Source organism: Odontesthes bonariensis, chromosome 21 (assembly GCF_027942865.1).
Source record: "Odontesthes bonariensis isolate fOdoBon6 chromosome 21, fOdoBon6.hap1, whole genome shotgun sequence".
NCBI lineage: Eukaryota > Metazoa > Chordata > Actinopteri > Atheriniformes > Atherinopsidae > Odontesthes > Odontesthes bonariensis.
Window position 1 is genome coordinate 12,197,113 of NC_134526.1, and position 18,006 is coordinate 12,215,118.

The following is an 18,006-nucleotide window of genomic DNA, read 5'->3' on the forward strand; positions in this document are numbered from 1 at the left end:
CTTAAACCCAAATCTGTCACTTTCTGGTTCTCTGACAAATCCCACCAGCTTCACCAGTGCTTTCCATTATTTAGCAACCAAGTCATCTTAAATCTTCTAAGCACTTATGACATACACAGATACTTTCTAATCTTTCCCTACCACCAAAATACCTTCACATATAAAAGAAAAAAAAAAGACCATGGTACCGCAGCCTTCAGAGAATTTGTGAAATGTGGTCAATACATAACATTAATGTTTGTCTCCTGGTAATAAATCTTCCACAGCTTGGAAAATAAAAAAATCACGAGCCTCAGAAGTCCTGAATTAAGTCAGAATTTAAAAAAAAACTCAATATAAAAATACTCTGATGTGAATAAATCTTGTGTATACGGTTGAGGTGTTGTCTTTTTTTTATTTAGTAGCACCAATGAGCTAGTTGATGCAAGGACACTTATCTAAGAAAAGGGTGGCTTTTGTTATTCCAAATGGCAGTAATGGTCACACATAATGGTGCTACTGTGCAAGAGCTATTGTACACATTAGAATTAAACACATACGCCTATTAGAAACTAACAGAAAACTAATATGGAATAAAACCAAAAATGTATAATCATGACCAGTATAATGAAATTTGAGAAACAGTTTTGACTTGTAAGTGCCACTACAGACAGTGCAGACAGGTGAATTGTTGCAAGACCAGAGTAAGCATTGCACCGCTGCTAAATGCTCACTTTATCACTCAACATACTAGTGATCACCACTGAGATTACAAAAAGACAACAGTGTATGAAAAAAAACTATGAGGATAATGCAAGCTGTCATGTCATCATCTGCACATCACAATGTACCTAAATTATTGAGGGTGAAAACAAATGCACAGAAAAACTCTGAACAAAACATATGTGGAGTCATGTAGCTGCTGTGAGCTGCAGGGGAGTGGTTTATTTTGGTTCGACAGCAGGAGGAGAAGAACCCAAGAGAGGAGACTTTGGTGAAACCTAGACAAAGTTGAAAAAAAAGAAAGGAATATTCCAAACTTTTATTTAATCCTTCAATGAAAGTGTGTTTTGGGAGGTTAGTTGTATAACAAACATACACCAATCAGCCACAACATTAAAACCACTGACGGGTGTAGTGAGCAACACTGCACAATGCAATGTTCTGCTGGGAAACTGGCACTCGCATAGATATCACTTTGTCATCTTGCCCTGTGTCCCCCAGCAGGAAAACAGTGTGCTCTGCAAAAACAAGCTTAAGATCTCAAAGAACACAACAATGAATCAGTGATTCCTACCAATCAAAGGGGTTCTGATGACATCTGTGGGAAGCAAGTCCAGTCCACAAAGACCCAACTGCACATCCCCCAGGGTCCAAAGGACCTATTGCTAACCTCCAAGTACCAAACGCTTCTGTTCAAACTCAGGTTTGCACATAGCATAAGGATAACATGCTCAACATCAGGCAGGTGGTCATTAGCCTGGCTCTCACACAGACCCTTCGTGCTTCGTGCATCTTCGTTACACTTCGTGAGCTCGCACTAGGGTCTGGGCTCGCCTTGTTGAGCCCGAAGTCTTCGGTTACCCCATAACTGGGCCCGCCTCTATGCCTAGATCCAATCACAATCGTGGGGCGGGGTGTTAACAGGTATGACGTAGCATCCGGCGCGACAACGAACACAGTCAAACATCTATCATTTACCGCCATTGCCGGACGATTAGCTGCTGCTAGCTCCTGCTTTGCTCGCTGCTGTTGTGTGTTTTGTTTATTTTCCACCACAGACCGAGAGACTGGTCGCGCTCCAACGCGTCACGTCCGCTTTCGATATGATTGGTCGAAGTAGTACGTGACACACACATTGAATTCTTTTGAATACAACCCCCGCCTACTCACAGCAGAGAACAGCTAGGCAACCGACAAAATTCCAGATGGATGAGAAACATCCATCTGCGTGAGAACCAGGTTAGGTGGTCATAATGCTGTGGCTGATTGGTGTTGTGTCACATTCACAGCTGCCTAGAGTTGCATGGAAAATGATCCACTAACATAACAGAGTTTCACAGGGCAGATGAGAGCAGATGCACCTACAATAAGACAGTTAGCCACGGTTGGTAACCTAACCAAACTCTTAGTGTAGTTTTGACATGGCACTTTATAGCTTCATCTATTACTGACCAAGACTAAAACTAGATGTTTGATATCTTGCTAGCATAGCTGTAACTTGTGAGCTACCCATCTCTGTTTCTGAGCCTAAAATCAATAAAGACTCACAGTAACGTATGTTGGATTATCATATACATAATAATAATGAAGGTTTAATAAAACAAAAAAGAATTATAATATCAGTTTGAACATAGCTTACCATGGCAGTGGTCAAAGCTTCAAATCATCCACATTATCTCAATAATAATTACAGCTAATGGAAGAAAAATCTCTCACATACTTCAACACTGGCATCAACTTTGTTATGTTTGCTCTTTTCCAAGATATAATTTAAGCTGATATGCAACTTCATTGACATTTTTCTCATGAAGACAAGGCCTGTATTTCCTTTGTCAGATACTTTTTGAGTCGAGACATGAACAGCTAGTTGATAATCTCTTACAGATTTAATTAATTATTGAATGCTGATGCTAGATGGTAACTATGTGATAAGAGTGTGCTGGTATTTTACTCACAGGGGAAGGAGGCTTCGCAAAGTTGAGGTGAGCATACAGAAGTACAGCAATGTCGTTTTGACTGGCCTCCAGGGCGATGGACAGAGCAGTGCTGCCATCCTGCAAGATGTAAGAAGATGTGAGTGCTAAGATGGTGGAATTGGGCAGGATTTGTGAAGGTGGTGAAACAGAATTGCTTACATTATCAGTGAGAGTTGCATCACAGCCTGGGATAGACAGCAGTTGACGAACAATGTCCACATGACCATGTTCACAGGCACACATGAGCGCAGTGGAACCGTCATCATCACGGATGTTGACTTGAGCTCCGCAGGACAGTAGCGCCCGCACCATGTCCCCTCGACCGTGACTCACTGCTAGCATCAGCGCCGTCTGGCCAGCCTACAAACACACATCATTCAAAGTTCTTACTCTAGGTTCCACAATGAGGATATATGCAGCTGCCATTGAGTCTACATTCATATATATATATATATGCTGCAGAAGCAGATTCTGAAACATCTGGAAATAATATTTGGCTTGGACAAAGAGGTGGGGAGATGCAGTGAACCCTAATGAGCAGTAGAGGGCGCACCTGACTGGCCTTGGCGTTGACATCCCCTGTGCGCAGCAGCTGCAGGACAGTCTGGAGGTCGCTGTCAGAGTGGAAGGCGGCCAGAGCTGTCAGCATGATTGCCGTGTAGCCCGCCTTGTTCTGCTTGTCAGCGTTACACAGGCCTGTCAGGTAAAGAGGACAATTACTATGACAGGTGATCATACAATGACAATGGCATTGTATGAGACAGATTTATTTTAAGACTACGTGTGACACCGATTGAGCAGTCAAAAGAAAAAACAATCTTAAGCCTCAACAGGAGCAGATTTACAATTAATTATGATTGTTTAATGGTTATTAATTGTAGTCACAACACTTTCAAAGTGATAGAAAATCATTTCCATGTCTAAATTATTATTAAAACCATTTTTAAAATAAAATCCTGTTTATATATCTGCTTCGTGAACACACGCACTTAAATACTTGACTCATTGAAACAAAGAAAAGCTTATGAGCTTATGTCTGATGAGATTTGGTTTTGAATGTTTTTTAAAAATGAACAAAAGTTATCTCCCTTGACTTTCATTCAGTCTTGTGTCATCTGGTTTGTTACAGTCTCATTTCACACCAGATCTTCATCTTTTCTTACAAACAGAAACACACGCAGAGGAGCTCACCGGTGTCCAGCAGAAGTTTCACCACAGGGAAATTAGAGTGTGAAACAGTGTAGTGAAGTGCCGTATTCCCGTTGCCATCTGCCATGTTGATCACAAATTCCAGCAGCTGAGGGGAGATTGAGGCGAAAATGTCCATGTAGGCCTTGACAACAGCTGTGTCGGCGGTTTTGTGACAGGACACACGCAGCCACTCCTGCAGCACAGTGGTGTAGGCCGCCCTCTGAGATCAGAGACAGTGAGAATGCTTAAGACAAATAAACACGTGACAGACTGCCAGAAAAATGTAAAAACACGGCTTTGTCAGGAATTCTCATTTAAGCGAAATCAAAATTGATATAAGGGTTAGAAGGAAGCAAAACAGCAGGAGAATAACATAGAAAAAGTACTGTTTGCTCTTTCAGCACCAATAATTATGTAAAAAAACACATTTAAAGTTGGTTAATAGCTTAGTTTTCAGAGAAAAACCAAGACATTTAGACAAGCAACACATTTTGTTTATACAGTAAGGTTCAAATATCATATAATAGAAACAATCCCAGTTTTACAACAATAGGAAAAGAGTCCCAAGCCATTAGAAATTCTCAGATTTCTTAGAAAAGAATAATAAGAGACTTAGAATTAACACATACTGCTCCTTGTTTGCTGAAGGCATTGGGTTCCCCCAGGGCTTTCTGCAGGGCATACACAGCTGACATCAGGCTTTCGCTCAGCTCCACTCTGTAAAAAGCAAGAAGAAAACAATCATTACTGATGCTCATAGATTCGAACTGACTGACAAGACTGTCTGTAAATTGCACATTTATTTACCTGACTTGTTTGGCAGTTGCAGTGTCATTTGCAATGCTCTCATTTTCCTGCTTGGACTCTGACTGACTGGAAGTTGCAGATGTTTCTGACTGGACGTCACCCTGCTGCTTGATACTCTCAGTGGTTTTAGTGACACTAGTTGCTGGAGAAAAGGTATCTGGAGACTTAATGGAGTTTTGCCCAGGTGTGGATTCAGTGCTGGATGAAGTGGATTTGGAAGTGACTTCCTGGGATGGTGTGTGCTTTTCTGACAACTGGTTGACAGTTTCGTTAGAGGCAGAATCACTTGCTGGACATAGAGAAATTGAGGTGAAATCTGTTGCTGATGGCTGTGAGGCACATTGTGCTACACTGTCTGTTGCTGGTGAAGGAGTTTTGTCAGACAGTCTTGTGTCGACAGTTGCAGATTGGCTGGAACTCTGCCGTGAGTCTGGAATGACAGCTGGTACTTGTACTGCAGTTTGCTGAGGTACACTGGTGCATTCTTCTTGTGGCTGAAAAGCCTTGTTGAGGGTTGTGTGCTGGTGCTGGACAGTAGACTCCGGTAGTTTTTCTCTGGCCTCGTGATATTCACTGGAGTCACTCCCTTCGTCTGAGCTCTCACTGCTGCTATCATCGGATGAAGTGGACTCAAAGCTGTAAAACAAGGTACTTTTTATCTGTATATATTTTGTAACATGTTGTTGTTTTATCAATGTGTTTATGAAGGAAGTGTAACATTTAGACTATTCTTTATTTCTTACTTTTCTCATCTCCTTTTAACCCTAACAGTATAGTCCTGATGTCCACAGTGCTCAGTGAATATAAATGGCTGATTGCTGGTCTGCAGTGATAGACACTTACCCTCCATTGACTCCAATGAACTGAAGGTTTTTCTTTGTAGAGGGAGAGCCTGGTTCACCTTCAGCTTTCCGCTTCATTATTGATCTCAGAGAAGACTGTAGAGCGGAATCTAAAAAGAAAAAAACCACCAGTCAAACATAAAGATGGAGTATGATGTAGTTAGAACAGCTTAGCATGTTGATGAAGGGGTTTAATCCACTTACCTGCTTTCAATAAGCCCTCTTGTGACTGGATCGATTCATTATTTGTATGTGCCTGTGTCCCCTCTTCTTTGGAATGTACCAAACCAATCTGATTACCAGATGCTACAGCGATGGCTGGATTACCAACAGGTACAGAGGAAGACAACCCGCTTTTCAGGACATCGCGTACCTGCTTGGAGCTGACTGCAATTGGCAATTCAACTGGAGCTTCTGAGAGACAGAGAGAAGACTTTTAAACCTTTGCTAAACATTTTTAAGGACAAATGCAATGAAATAAATATTACGGCATACATAATCTGATAAAGTATGGTTTATTTGTCAAACAGGTGCTGATTCACTCTATGATTTTTTTCATGCTGGAATTAGATGTGGTTGTATTATATTTTAGGTTGATAAGTGTTTCTAAGGTTCATTAAACTTCCTATGTAATCTCTGACACTGTCAACATATATTAAATAGTTATGTTTCACAAAAGGCTCTTGTGCTGGAGTGCATTTGACTGTTCATTTAAGCTAATTAACTGGTAACTTAGTATCCTTTGTCCAAATCACCAGATGAACTCAGACCTTCAATTTGTCCTTTGTTATGGCCTTCCAAGACTCCACCCACTGGCTGAGCGGGCGGGGTGCTGCAGGTCTCTGCTAGGAGCCGCGTGCCCACCTCCACCACAGTGGGCTTCTCCAGTGTGTACACCTGGATCCCCACAGTTCTCTGTTCCCTCTGCTGTGGCTGCTGTGTGAAGCTGACCAGGGTGTGCAGACTGCAGCCTTGCGGTTCCTGCCATCCCATGTTGGTTGCCATTACTGGATGCTCTGGCTGAGGGGCCTTCTGCACTGCTGTGACCTGCTGCTGTGCAGCCTGCAGCTCCTGTATTGTCCTCTTTAACTTGCCCTCAAGCTGACCTACTTGATCTTTGAGAGCCTCTGTCTCAGACAGCAGCCCCAGATCCTTCTCCTGAACCCAGACACCAACATGACGACTACTTCTAGTGAACTCTGGTCCCACTCCGATGGTGCGCACTTCCCGTCTTGCATCCGGTCGTGCTCCACCCACAATCACTGTGTCTTCAATCTCACACCCAGAGTCTTGCTTGGAGGCTTCAGGTGAGGTAGGAGACATTGGTCCTGGGGCCTTGTTGCTGCTCTTTGCTCCAGTGCTTGCCTCCTCTTCAGGGATGTCGATGTAGAGCTCCCCACGTGGACGACCTCGGCTGAAACCCAGAGTGTGGCCAAGGAACTTCTGGCTCTTAAGCTGGACACTGAGCTGCCTTTTCTCCTCCTGCAACACAGAAATTTTAACCTGGAGCACAGGGATGGTCTTCACCTGCTCCTCTAGCTCCTTTATCTTCCTCAGGGCCCCAGCCATCTGCTCTCTGACATGTTGCAAGTGGGCAGGGGTTGGAGTCACTGGGGTAGACAGGCCAGAGCTCATGGGAGTAAAGGATCCACCTCCACCTTGTGCACGGTTAAAGCTGTGAGCACTGCTGAGGGAGGTGTTAGAGCCTGCAACACTGCTGTGCATGCTGCCTAGGCTGGAAAATCTCCGCCCCTCTTTCTCCTCTTCCAGCTTCCTGCGAGCATCTAAGAGGGTTTTCTCCACCCGAGCAGTACTAAAGCTGGGCCTCTGCGATGTGTGGTAGCCCGGAGCACAGTAGGAGTAGGAGGAATGCCGGCTTTCCATACTGGCATTTGAGCACAGAGACTCTGTGGAGGTCCACCAGGAACCAGTATAGCCATAGCCCCGAGGAAGGGAGCCATATCGTGGCCGGCGGTGGATAGGCACCTTCTTGATAGTGTTCCCCTTTTCTATGTCGTTAACATATTTGAGGAAGTCTAGGTCCAGACGGTAGCCATAGGGGGTCTCCACTGAGTAGGGCGCCTCCTGCTCTTTGGTGTGCAGGGAAGGAGGAGCAGGCGGGTTGAGTTTCCCTGCAGGGGAAGGAAATCAACTTTAAACAAACGGAAATCTGCGTCTAATCTTGGGCTCAGACATAAGAAAACAGTATCATCTCTGGAATACTGTGCATTTACCTATGTACCTTATTTCGAAAAAAAAATCCAAAATAAGGTACGAAGAGAGATGAGGCAGCTCACTCTAACATGGCGTTGCAAGAAGTGCATATATTATACAAATTACTGTTAAATTAAATGGAAGGCTGTGTGGCTGTTTAAATCCCAACAAAGATAATCTTTATCAAAAAATAAAAAATACATAAATTAATAAATATGTAATTAATGAGTGTCATTATAAAAACATATATCTAAATCAAATACAAATTTATATACATGAGCCAAAATACTTGAATAAATTCATTTTTAGAGTGGCGTTTTTCAAAGAACTTTTCAGAGGACTTTTATTTTCCAGTGACACATTTATATCCCGGTTCTTTTTACTTCCACCTCTTATAATCAAACAAAGAGATGTAGTTATCTGACTGAGTCAGCTAAAACTGTTACTGGGCTGGTGCTAAATCGGATCAGCTCTGCGGTCTACAACAAACTTGTCTTTGGTGCAGTTGCTTTTGTCTGTCTGCTTCAGTCAGAGGTCTATGCCTTTCATTTGAAGATAAGAGATTGTAATAACCAGTGCTAAGAAATAAGTGAAATAAGCATTTATTAATTTGTTCATCCAATAATATATTTATTTTTGATTCAGTGGTATTTCAGAATTCTTGACATTATATCTATTGTTATTGGTCAAATTAAATAGGGGCAGTACCTGGAAAGCCGGGGTCCATGTGCAGTACCTGAGCCATAATGAGCCTGTGGCTGCTTCTCAGTCACACACAAACTCTCACCTGTGGAGACACAGAGAAGTTTAAATCATAAAAGAGCATACTGAATATAAAAAATAAAGCTTTTCTTGTATGTACTTATAGGAAAACAAAGTCAAAGCACTCATATGCAAGTTGTGTATCCTGAAACCAAACTCAACAAGATCTGTGTTTACAAAGAGTGACTTCTTCACTGCTTCTGGTTTGAGTTCTTGCCAAAAATTGCTGCGGTTTTGGCCATGTTGTTCTTTCTGTACAATGAAAGAAAGTTTTTGGGTTTCTTTTACTGACCGAGTCACCTTCCTGCCTCCATCCCTAATTTTATCTGTTCATTTTTTGGAGCACAGTCGATTGTGTATTTGATTCTGTTCATAGCATTCAGACAAGAGTTACTAGGGAAAGTTTCCTGGCAGCTAATTCCAGGACAGAGATTTGCCAGTTACAACCTTATTAGGAATCATCTGTGCGCACTAACTTCGCCTCTCAATTTAGGGTTTGCACACAGTCTTTGCTCCTTCTCCCAACTCGCTTTTTTTCCCCAACATCTGCCACCTAAAATTTCTTCTCTATTCGTCTTTTCTCTGGGCTTTTCTGCCCCCCCCCCCTTAACGTCAGCTGACGATCAGCAGTTCAGCTGGTCACTTTCTCTTACTTTTCTCCCAGTTAACTTTTTCACTACGTTCACACAGAAAACAGTCAACTGCTGAAAAGTTACTTCAATGTACTCTTCATTCCAAAGTTAACTTAAACATTTGGACTTTTTATAAACAAAAGATTGGGTTTTTTCCTTTCATGGAGAGTAACATGCTACCAACAACAATGTATTGCCCCTTCATGCCAGTTTGTGTCTGCTTGGAAAAGATTAACTTTCTAGGTCATCACTTTGTGGGAATGTAATGTTTAAGCCACCCACAGCATTAGTCAGTTGAACATCGTTATATTGCTGAGGCTTTAAAGAGCCAAGATCAGAAGCTGAAACCCACCACTTTCTTTCTAGAGGCATACTCAATTTGATTCAGTTTAAGAGTATGTCTCGTTTCTTCTGCTCTCCCTCTCTTGTCTTGTGACCCTCAGTGACGCTTGCTCATTTGTGAAAAGTAGGGCACTTGGAAAGACTGACTAAACTGACTTGGTATTTTGAAGTGCTTCAGTCAAGTTAGGTTTCCCTTTTCTGTATCCTTTTATCAATCACCCCCCCCCCCCCATACCAAAATGACCCATTGTTATAGAACTGTGATAATACTGAATGCATTCACATATAGACCCATTTTAAAACTGGGACTTTAAAGCACTCCTGGCCCTATGGTGGTAAGAACAAATCACACTGGTAAACTTTTATTTGACAGAGCACCAAGAATAAGCTATCTTTCAGCTTACACATGAGGCATTTATCAGATGGTTCAGACATAAATACTGAACATACTGTAGCAGGTTGTAAGAGAAAAAAGACAGATTGAAAAAAATCCATTTTTCATCACAGATAAGATGCTCTTAATAAATCTGAATACTATTGCGAAACTTTAAAAATTAATTTTGGCTCCCTGCCTTCATACTTTACTTCAAGTGTCTGTTTATCTCCAGTGCAAGTGTCAGACTGATTATGGGTAGCAACTGTATGTGGCACATACAGTGTCACTATGACAAAATGTGTGAGAAAGTGAGAGCAGGGCACAGACAAGAGGAGTGTCTGGAAGTGAGACACTGGGTGAGAGAACGTGGGAAGGAGGGTGGAGGACGGTACTGACAGGGGACAGTTGATGAGATATAATTAGAGTTGGCAGTTTAGCAACCAAACATCCCTGCCAGACATGAAGGCTGACGTTGTCCACTCAATTTTCTTTGATTCCAAAATGCAGTTCTGTTTTCCTTCAAGTCATATCTTCACACTCATTACTCACTACCTCAAATATACATTCCCTCTTTACTTCTGTGGGAGCTATTCTGCCCACATTACTCCCCAGAAACACCCACACCACCAGGCCTCCACATCTGCTTTTCCTTCAGTGGCTAACTGGGTGTTTCAGATGTGTTAGCATGTGTGTATGTATTCCCCTGAGTGTCTGAGTATGGCTGGGGCGGAGGCGCTGACCTTTTTCCCCTGGTCTCTCAGCTCTCAAACAGAGTTCCTTTGAGATGACATCTGAACAGAAACCAGTGTTTGCCCTTCCCCTGTGCCATACTACAATTCTTCGGATGACTCTCCCTGACTAGCCTCATCCAGGACAAATGCCTTGCCCCAAATACCCCCCCCCCCTCCTACCTCCTTATACAGCTGCATACCATACTAAAGGGAGCTAACACTGCCTGGTCTACTCCCTCCATTCCCTGCTATTAAGATTAAGCTTACCCTCAGGGGGCAAGATGCAGGTCATCCAGCACAAATTACATGTCTGTGGTATGTCCTGTAAGATGTAACGAGAATAACTGCATTGTGCTGCGACTTCTCTTGCATTGCACAACTGTTTTTTGCGCATGCAGTGAAGCTTTAGGTTTATTCATTTAATTTATGTCCAAACTCTTGCTAACATTTGAAGGTTTAAAAACTGGGTATGATTTACACTATGTATAAACATTCTTGTCTCTTTGTTGTGTCAGAGGATTGAGACCACCCAGACGAGTCATTTCAAATGCCAGGCTGCATATTGAGGTCAGCTCTCCTAAGTTTATCAGACTCAACAGTTACCTAATTATTACTACCATTACAAAGGATTAAAGCGCAGTATTGCTAACTAAGAAATACCACGGTTTCCAACACCCAGGGAAGATCTTTATGGATTTTTCCACTGCCTTACTGACTAAGACTCTGGTGATGGCTATTTTGCAGAACTTGGGAATGGTTTGTGAATTAGGAGAAAAGAGACTCATTTTCTGTTTCGTACCAGCCGCTGTGAGGATGGGATGTCTCCTCCCCAGGCTCCTTCCTCTCCTTTCCTTTATTTGCCCACTTACAGTCAGCACCTGTGGGAAAAAAGAATAAAGAAAACTTGAACACTGGCTGTCACTGTCTTACTGTAGAAGTTTGAGGCTTAGAAAAAATGAAAACAAAGCTGATATCTGGACTCAGTCATCAGGAGACATCAGTTAAACACCATTAAAAGTTTGCAGCTCTGTTGACACAAAGACAACGACGGACTTATGACAGGTTACAAGAGTAGCTTCTGCTAAACTATAAATACAGGTTGCAAAGCCAGAAAAAAAAAGTACCAAAACATTCCAGTGGTTTTGACTGACAAGCCGGATGTAAAGACTATACCCCCATGAGATGCCAGTGGCTCTGATCTATTAGAATGAAGCCTGATCCATGTTTAAGTGCTCCTTTCCCAGCTTATTGAAACACCCCACCCCCACCCCCTTCCTAACTCCAGCTCAGGGCACTCTAATCAATTCAAGGCTGGGAGCGGGAGACTCCCTGCCATGTGATTGGGTAATGTGTTCAGTTTTCTGACTTATGTGTCTAACACTCCTAAATCCAGTGGGACAGACACACACCCTCCAGTTTCGTGGGAACAACCATCACCTTCACAGGCTAGACTGATTTCACGAGCCTTTTAATGCACTCCCATCACAGACCTAACTCTTGTGAGTGTCCATGGATAAGCTGCATGACGGTGTCTGCTGATTTTCATACTTTGGCTACAGCGGCTCAGAGTCGGACTGCTGTGTAAGAGTGGTCGACATTTTGTTTGAAGGCCGTGTAGCCTAAAAATCACTGATGGGTTACCTTTGCATAAAATTATGACATAACAAGCTGTTGTTCACTCCATTGTTTCATAATGGTGTCATGCTAGGACCACAGAGGGTGGAGGGGTAGTGGGAGAAATAGATCTTTTAGACTGGAACGGCAGCCAAATCACAAAGAGCCATTCATTGAGCTCCTAGTTCCACAGCTGGTTCTAATAGAAAGAAAGGAGGGGCATCTCAGAGACAGAAAGACTCAGAGAAACAGTATGTATATGTGCGGCAAGGAAATTTGCCTCAAAACAAACAAATAGTTGATGCAGCACTGTTATGGGCCCACACACTGACAGAAGGTGGAAATAAAAGAGTAGGACTCACTCAAAGTGGCTGATGTCTTTAGCTAGAGAGGGCCAAGGCTCAACACAACTGACAAAACTGATTATTTTTATGAAAATATTCTGATAGGATTTAAGGAACTTGTACACCATATTTAAAAAAAGTTAACTGTAACAGGAATAAGCAAAAAGTTCCCGTCAAACAGATAAACGACAGACTTATCTATGCAGAGCACTTAGTCATAAACCCTATATTGGCACAGATTGCAAATACTTGTGTAAGACAAATACCAAACGTAACAGAGGAGCCGAACTAAACTCCCATCACCTCCCACACTACACATGAAAACACACAGATCCCTCAACACATCAACGCTGTCTGAGGTCTGAGGACTCCCACAGATCAACAAACACAGCTGTAGCTATTAAGCTGATTTATTCACGTAAGGGCACAAATTATATGAAAGCCAAATGATTTAGTCGTTTTTAATTTGCCTACAAAACTTCAGCCACAGCCTGCTGAGGAGAACACACCTTTTTCTACTGTCAGCTAAGCATAGAAAAGCTCTGAGATTCTCAGTGCTTTCTTAGTTTATGTGCCACTATCATCATACCAAGCTAATTGATGTTGCAAAGCAGAGATGATAGTTTGAGATCTGATGAAGAAAGGGTTACAGGAAAGGGATTTTCATCTATGTATTCCCTAAGGGCAAAAAAAAACAACACAGTAACTTCCTCCCAGCCCAAGAGAAAAAGTAACAAGAAGGAGAGCACAAACGAGAAGAAAAAATGGAGCATGGCTAGAAGAGGGAGAAAGCAGAGGAGAGCGGTACAGTATGTGAGGGACAGTGGGAGAGAGAATGTGAAGGAAGAAAGGCGAAACTGCAAGGGGAGGGGGAAAGAAAAAGATAGGCTGCTGAGAGTTTTAGGTGGAAACTTCTCAAATGAGAAGAACATGCCACTTCTCAGGTTTGGACTCCACCAGTATGAATCGCAGCAAGTTCTGCAGCAAGTTCTGCTACTGACACCAAAATTACTCTGCTGCTGTTAATGCAGGAGTAATGTCAGAAAGCTCACAAAGACAGCTACAAGTGCTCTTCTTGAAGAGTAAATAAAGTCTGACCTTTTCTCAAAGTCATAAAAGGCTCTGCCTAGAAGATTACAATCATTTGTATATTCCTCCCCCAAAAATAGTCTGACAATAGAGAATTCCTTTGACATGCAGTGCCAAGTTCAACCAAAAAAAAAAAACTATTGTTGAGGTTTTTCTCCCCAGACTAAGAGGCCACAAAGAAGACCTTAAAATAGATTCTAACAAGCACTTTAAATGTTACACAAAGGTCACAAAAGAAGACATACTTGCTGAGATATCTACTTATATTTCTTTGCTTTTCTCCATATTTTGTAACACAGAGGGCTTCATTCAGCCAACCTATTCTGAATGAATAATACATTTTTTAAAAATTACAAGAAATCTCTTTGTTGTCACCAAGCATAATGTGGCTGAGCAGAGTACGTCAGCGCATAACAGAATGAGCCTTCACCGAGTGCACTGAAACCAGATGAGCTCATATCAACATATTAATACAGTGCGTTATAATGCTTGAAGGCACATGTGGTGTTTGGCTAATGTGAGCTTTAACTTCAGGACAGTGAAATCATAACCCATATGGGATGTCACCTCCAGAACTCTTTGCCCTTTAGCAAAAAGCCCTGTTTTTCACATTAAAGAGCGGTGGTGTGGAAGAGCAGACGGTGCTGGGCTGGAACAGTTTGGTCGTAGCCAGAGTAAGGCCAAAAGGAGGGGCTGGCCAGCTCACATTACTCCTGGAACAGGAGCAGAGTAAACACCCGCCAGTCTACTATTGGTCATTGTGCTGACCTTCAACAGGAAACTGAGCAAGGGTGGGGCTGAGCGGCAAGGAGCGGCACCGGAAAAAGGACACACTCAAAAAAATAACTTTTGGGACAAAATTCCTGAGCAGCTGTGGAGGTGGAGATTAAGACTGATGCCGAACAGAGAAGCAGAGTGCGACACTGTTGTCAGGAAAATGCAATGTCTGGAGAGAAGGACAGTGAAGACCAGACAGCAGGAAGGTTTTTGGTGGAGAAAAAAACAGAGCAATGATGGGGTGAAAAGATCACGTCGGTCTGTGTTGTGGTACAGACTGGACAGCACAGCAAAGCAGAGCAGAGGAAATGGAAATTTAATACGGCAGTGATTTAGTCGAGTGGATCCCTCTCAGGGATTTCACCAATTACTTCCTGATATGGAGAGACCTGTTGATCAAAATACTCAGTGGACTCAAAGGCAACAAACCATGACAAGAAATCATTCACCTCACAGACAATTCCAGTACATTTATGTCATTTACAGGACAGAGCAGTCCACCCGCCTTCTGAGTCATTCATGTATTAAAGGAGATCAGTGAGATTATTCAAGAAGAGAATGCATTACTGTCCCTAGGACCTCAAAAGCCAGATTTGGACCATATGCTCACTATAAACATCCCTACACTGGTTTTGTAAATGAGCAGTGTTAAGTAGGAGTATTAACTTGCTGTGTTCACTTAATGAGATGGTGCATTAGAACAGTATAATAGGGTTTTATATTCATCTCTAAGTTATAAAGTAACCCATCTCTTGCATAAAAATGTCTTGTTTTAGTGTCCAAAAACTATATTGTGCTGGTGATAATAACTCGTGTAGTTTGCTTTGAAAACGTTGAAAAACAACAAACTAGTTGGGTTTCCGCTAATTTCTGATTCAAACAGTGTACCTGCAGCCACAATAACATCAAAACACAACCTGACAGTTTCTGTATGAACTAAAAAAGGAATTAAACAAAGTTATAGATACTTATACAACAAACCTTTCTCATATCAAGAGATGGAAGATACACAGTATAATGTTTTGTAATGTTTTAACAGAACAGATCATTAAATGAATCATGCAGTAAAACTGTAAAAAACTAATCTGTAGTAAATCAAAATTGGGACAGAAAGTCTCATGAAGATTCAGGGTGTAATTTCATTAGTCTCGCTAAACCATTTAAGTGCCCGGCGTGTGGCCCAGTGTGCAAATGGGGTTTATAGCCCTGCATGCCATCACAGCACCCCTGGGTCCCAACACCGTAATGAGACAATCACATTCCAGCTCGGCCAAAAACCTGCTGAGGGAAACTCCAGCAGCAGACAGATCTGACCATAGATTCTCAAATTGCAGTCTCAGGATTCTCTGATGGAATTCCTTGGGGTACTTCATACACCAGGAAGAGACGGGTTTCACTGTTAATGCAATCATACTCACTAGCTCTCAAATTAGAGGGAATTATCTGTCGACGACTTATTTGGTCCATTTTATGGCCCAAGAGTACATACTACTTTCATGAAGAATAATGTTCCATTTTTGTTAAAACTGCTGTGGAAAAAGGAGGAAAACTCTGCAGGACTTTACTTTCTGAGCTCCTGAACTGCACTAAAATATGATGGTACACTTTCAGAACTGTTACTATCCTGTTCACGAGACAACATAAGAGTAAAGACCCTCTCAGTGCCATGCAGCTGCTCCAAGCTATTCCCCGGCGTTAGGTGATTTAATAGTTTGCGAGCCATTACACAACAGCAGGACAGTGGTGTATTGTATGATGCAGTGTAGCAGGCTGATGACTACACCCCCACATCCTGCCAAGTTCTGCCCAAGTTCTGCATGTCCAACATGAAAACAACATCTGACGTGTTTACAGACCAGTCAGGTCAATGAGCAACTCAGGCTGCGTCATAAAGCATCATGTCTCATGAAAATCTAGAGTATGGGTTCTTAAACAAATAATGCAATCAATATAATACATAAGAATTATATCTAGGATTTCGGTGGAACTCTTTAGTATTAGTATTAGTAACGTGCTTAATAAGGTTTTACTAACTGGCTTTTTTGAGAAAGAATCACCAATATACTTCAAGAAAAATAAGTGTTACAGATACAAAAGCAGTTCATTCGAGTTCATTTACACTCCACCTGCCCTGTTGACATACAACTCCATTAACTTCACCCATAAAAACTACTCTCGGTGACAACAGGCCTGCCTCTGCCGCCGGGACCAACAAATGTGAGGGGCAAGAAGCGCAAAGAAAAACATCTGGAAGTAATGAGAACTTGCAGGATGCCTAAGACCCACCCTCTCCCCAGAGTCCTCGCGGGCTTAATTGAGTTTTCCAGTTTTCAATGAAATGAAAAATGCTCGGATGTTGCAAATAGACATGTGGAAGATATCTTTACGAAGACTGAATAAACCCAAGCGAGTTGTTTTGGAAGAGACGGTGTTGATAACTGATAATGTAGCCTAATACAGGCAGCAGTTTTATCAGAGGACGAGGTTGCGAGACGAAGTCCTTTGCATGATCTATCAAAATGACCAAACAGACCTCATGTAATGAATTTTACAGTGATGGTCAACACAGGCTCCGCTTTTCGCGAGATAAGAAATAACAAGAGGAAACCCAAAGAAAATGTGATTTGGATGAACTCGCGCTTCGATGTGGCAGACGCACTTTGGGGCCAGAGAGCAATGTTATTATTGTCTAGATTTAAGCTATTAAGGGTAATCTTTGGTTAACGGCGCTTCTTGTCGCCGTGCGACGCCTCCGATGATGCTCTGAACAAAAAGACACGCACCAAGGAGCGACCACGAGACACAGTTACACATTCCTCTGAAGGTTCACAAACGCTGATGGGAAATTACGAAACCCACTTGGTCTCAACATTTAGGCATAACTACAAAGGTGTAAGTGTATCTAGGGTAGGTTTTTGGTATTAAGGATCCGTTAATTCAGGGGGGGAAAAGGACCGGCGTAATGGGAAGCACCGTCGCTTCACAAAAGAAGTCCCAATAAGGCGCGTCGTCCAAAGCGCTCTAAAACACAGTTCAACAAAGAGTCAAAGGTATTTCTCAGACAGAGGAAATGGAACTTATCTGCCGCTCTTACCTTCCTTCTGGAAATCCTTACAGCCTTCTCGGCCCAGGAGCGCTCACTGTCAGAGACAAAAACACTGCAGCCAAGATGCTCCGGGCCCCCTCCCGCTCCTCTTAAAGGGCCAGCAGCCACCAGGACAAACAGAAGGCTCGTGCACTCAACCTCTATCAGGGACGTCTGCAATTACCTGAAAGAACCTTACTGACGTCCAAGAACTTCAAATGACTTTAAAGTCCCCTTGGGTTCCGCCTACAGAGCCAATATGGTGCAATCTTCAGGTCTTTTATAAAAGTAAGAATAGGAATAACTCTTAGTATAAGCAGGACATCAAGTATCTCTAGAACTTCCAAGCCTAAGAACACAAGAATACCTTCAAGTAAACATTTGCTTTGTTTTTTCAAATATAGCATCACTGCAAAATTATTAACAGAAAGTTTTGCATTCTAACAAAATCATTATATTTTACAGATACTAAACAACAATTGACAATAATATGCAGGCATTTCTGCCAAATTTAAGTCTCTT

General features: G+C 42.3%; 1 protein-coding gene across 1 annotated transcript; it reads right to left on the minus strand.

Annotated features, from left to right (window-relative positions):
* Positions 1 to 272: 272 nt before the first annotated feature.
* On the minus strand, positions 273 to 17,597 carry kank2 (KN motif and ankyrin repeat domains 2). Its single transcript, XM_075453775.1, has 13 exons — positions 17,494 to 17,597; positions 11,375 to 11,453; positions 8,441 to 8,519; positions 6,289 to 7,650; positions 5,723 to 5,932; positions 5,520 to 5,628; positions 4,677 to 5,312; positions 4,499 to 4,586; positions 3,870 to 4,089; positions 3,232 to 3,374; positions 2,838 to 3,038; positions 2,658 to 2,756; positions 273 to 980 (listed from the first exon to the last, which is right to left on the minus strand). Exons 3-13 carry the CDS (start codon positions 8,475 to 8,477, stop codon positions 924 to 926), a joined length of 3,162 nt encoding a protein of 1,053 aa, XP_075309890.1. The 5' UTR covers positions 8,478 to 8,519; positions 11,375 to 11,453; positions 17,494 to 17,597; the 3' UTR covers positions 273 to 923.
* Between the last annotated feature and the right edge of the window lie 409 nt (positions 17,598 to 18,006).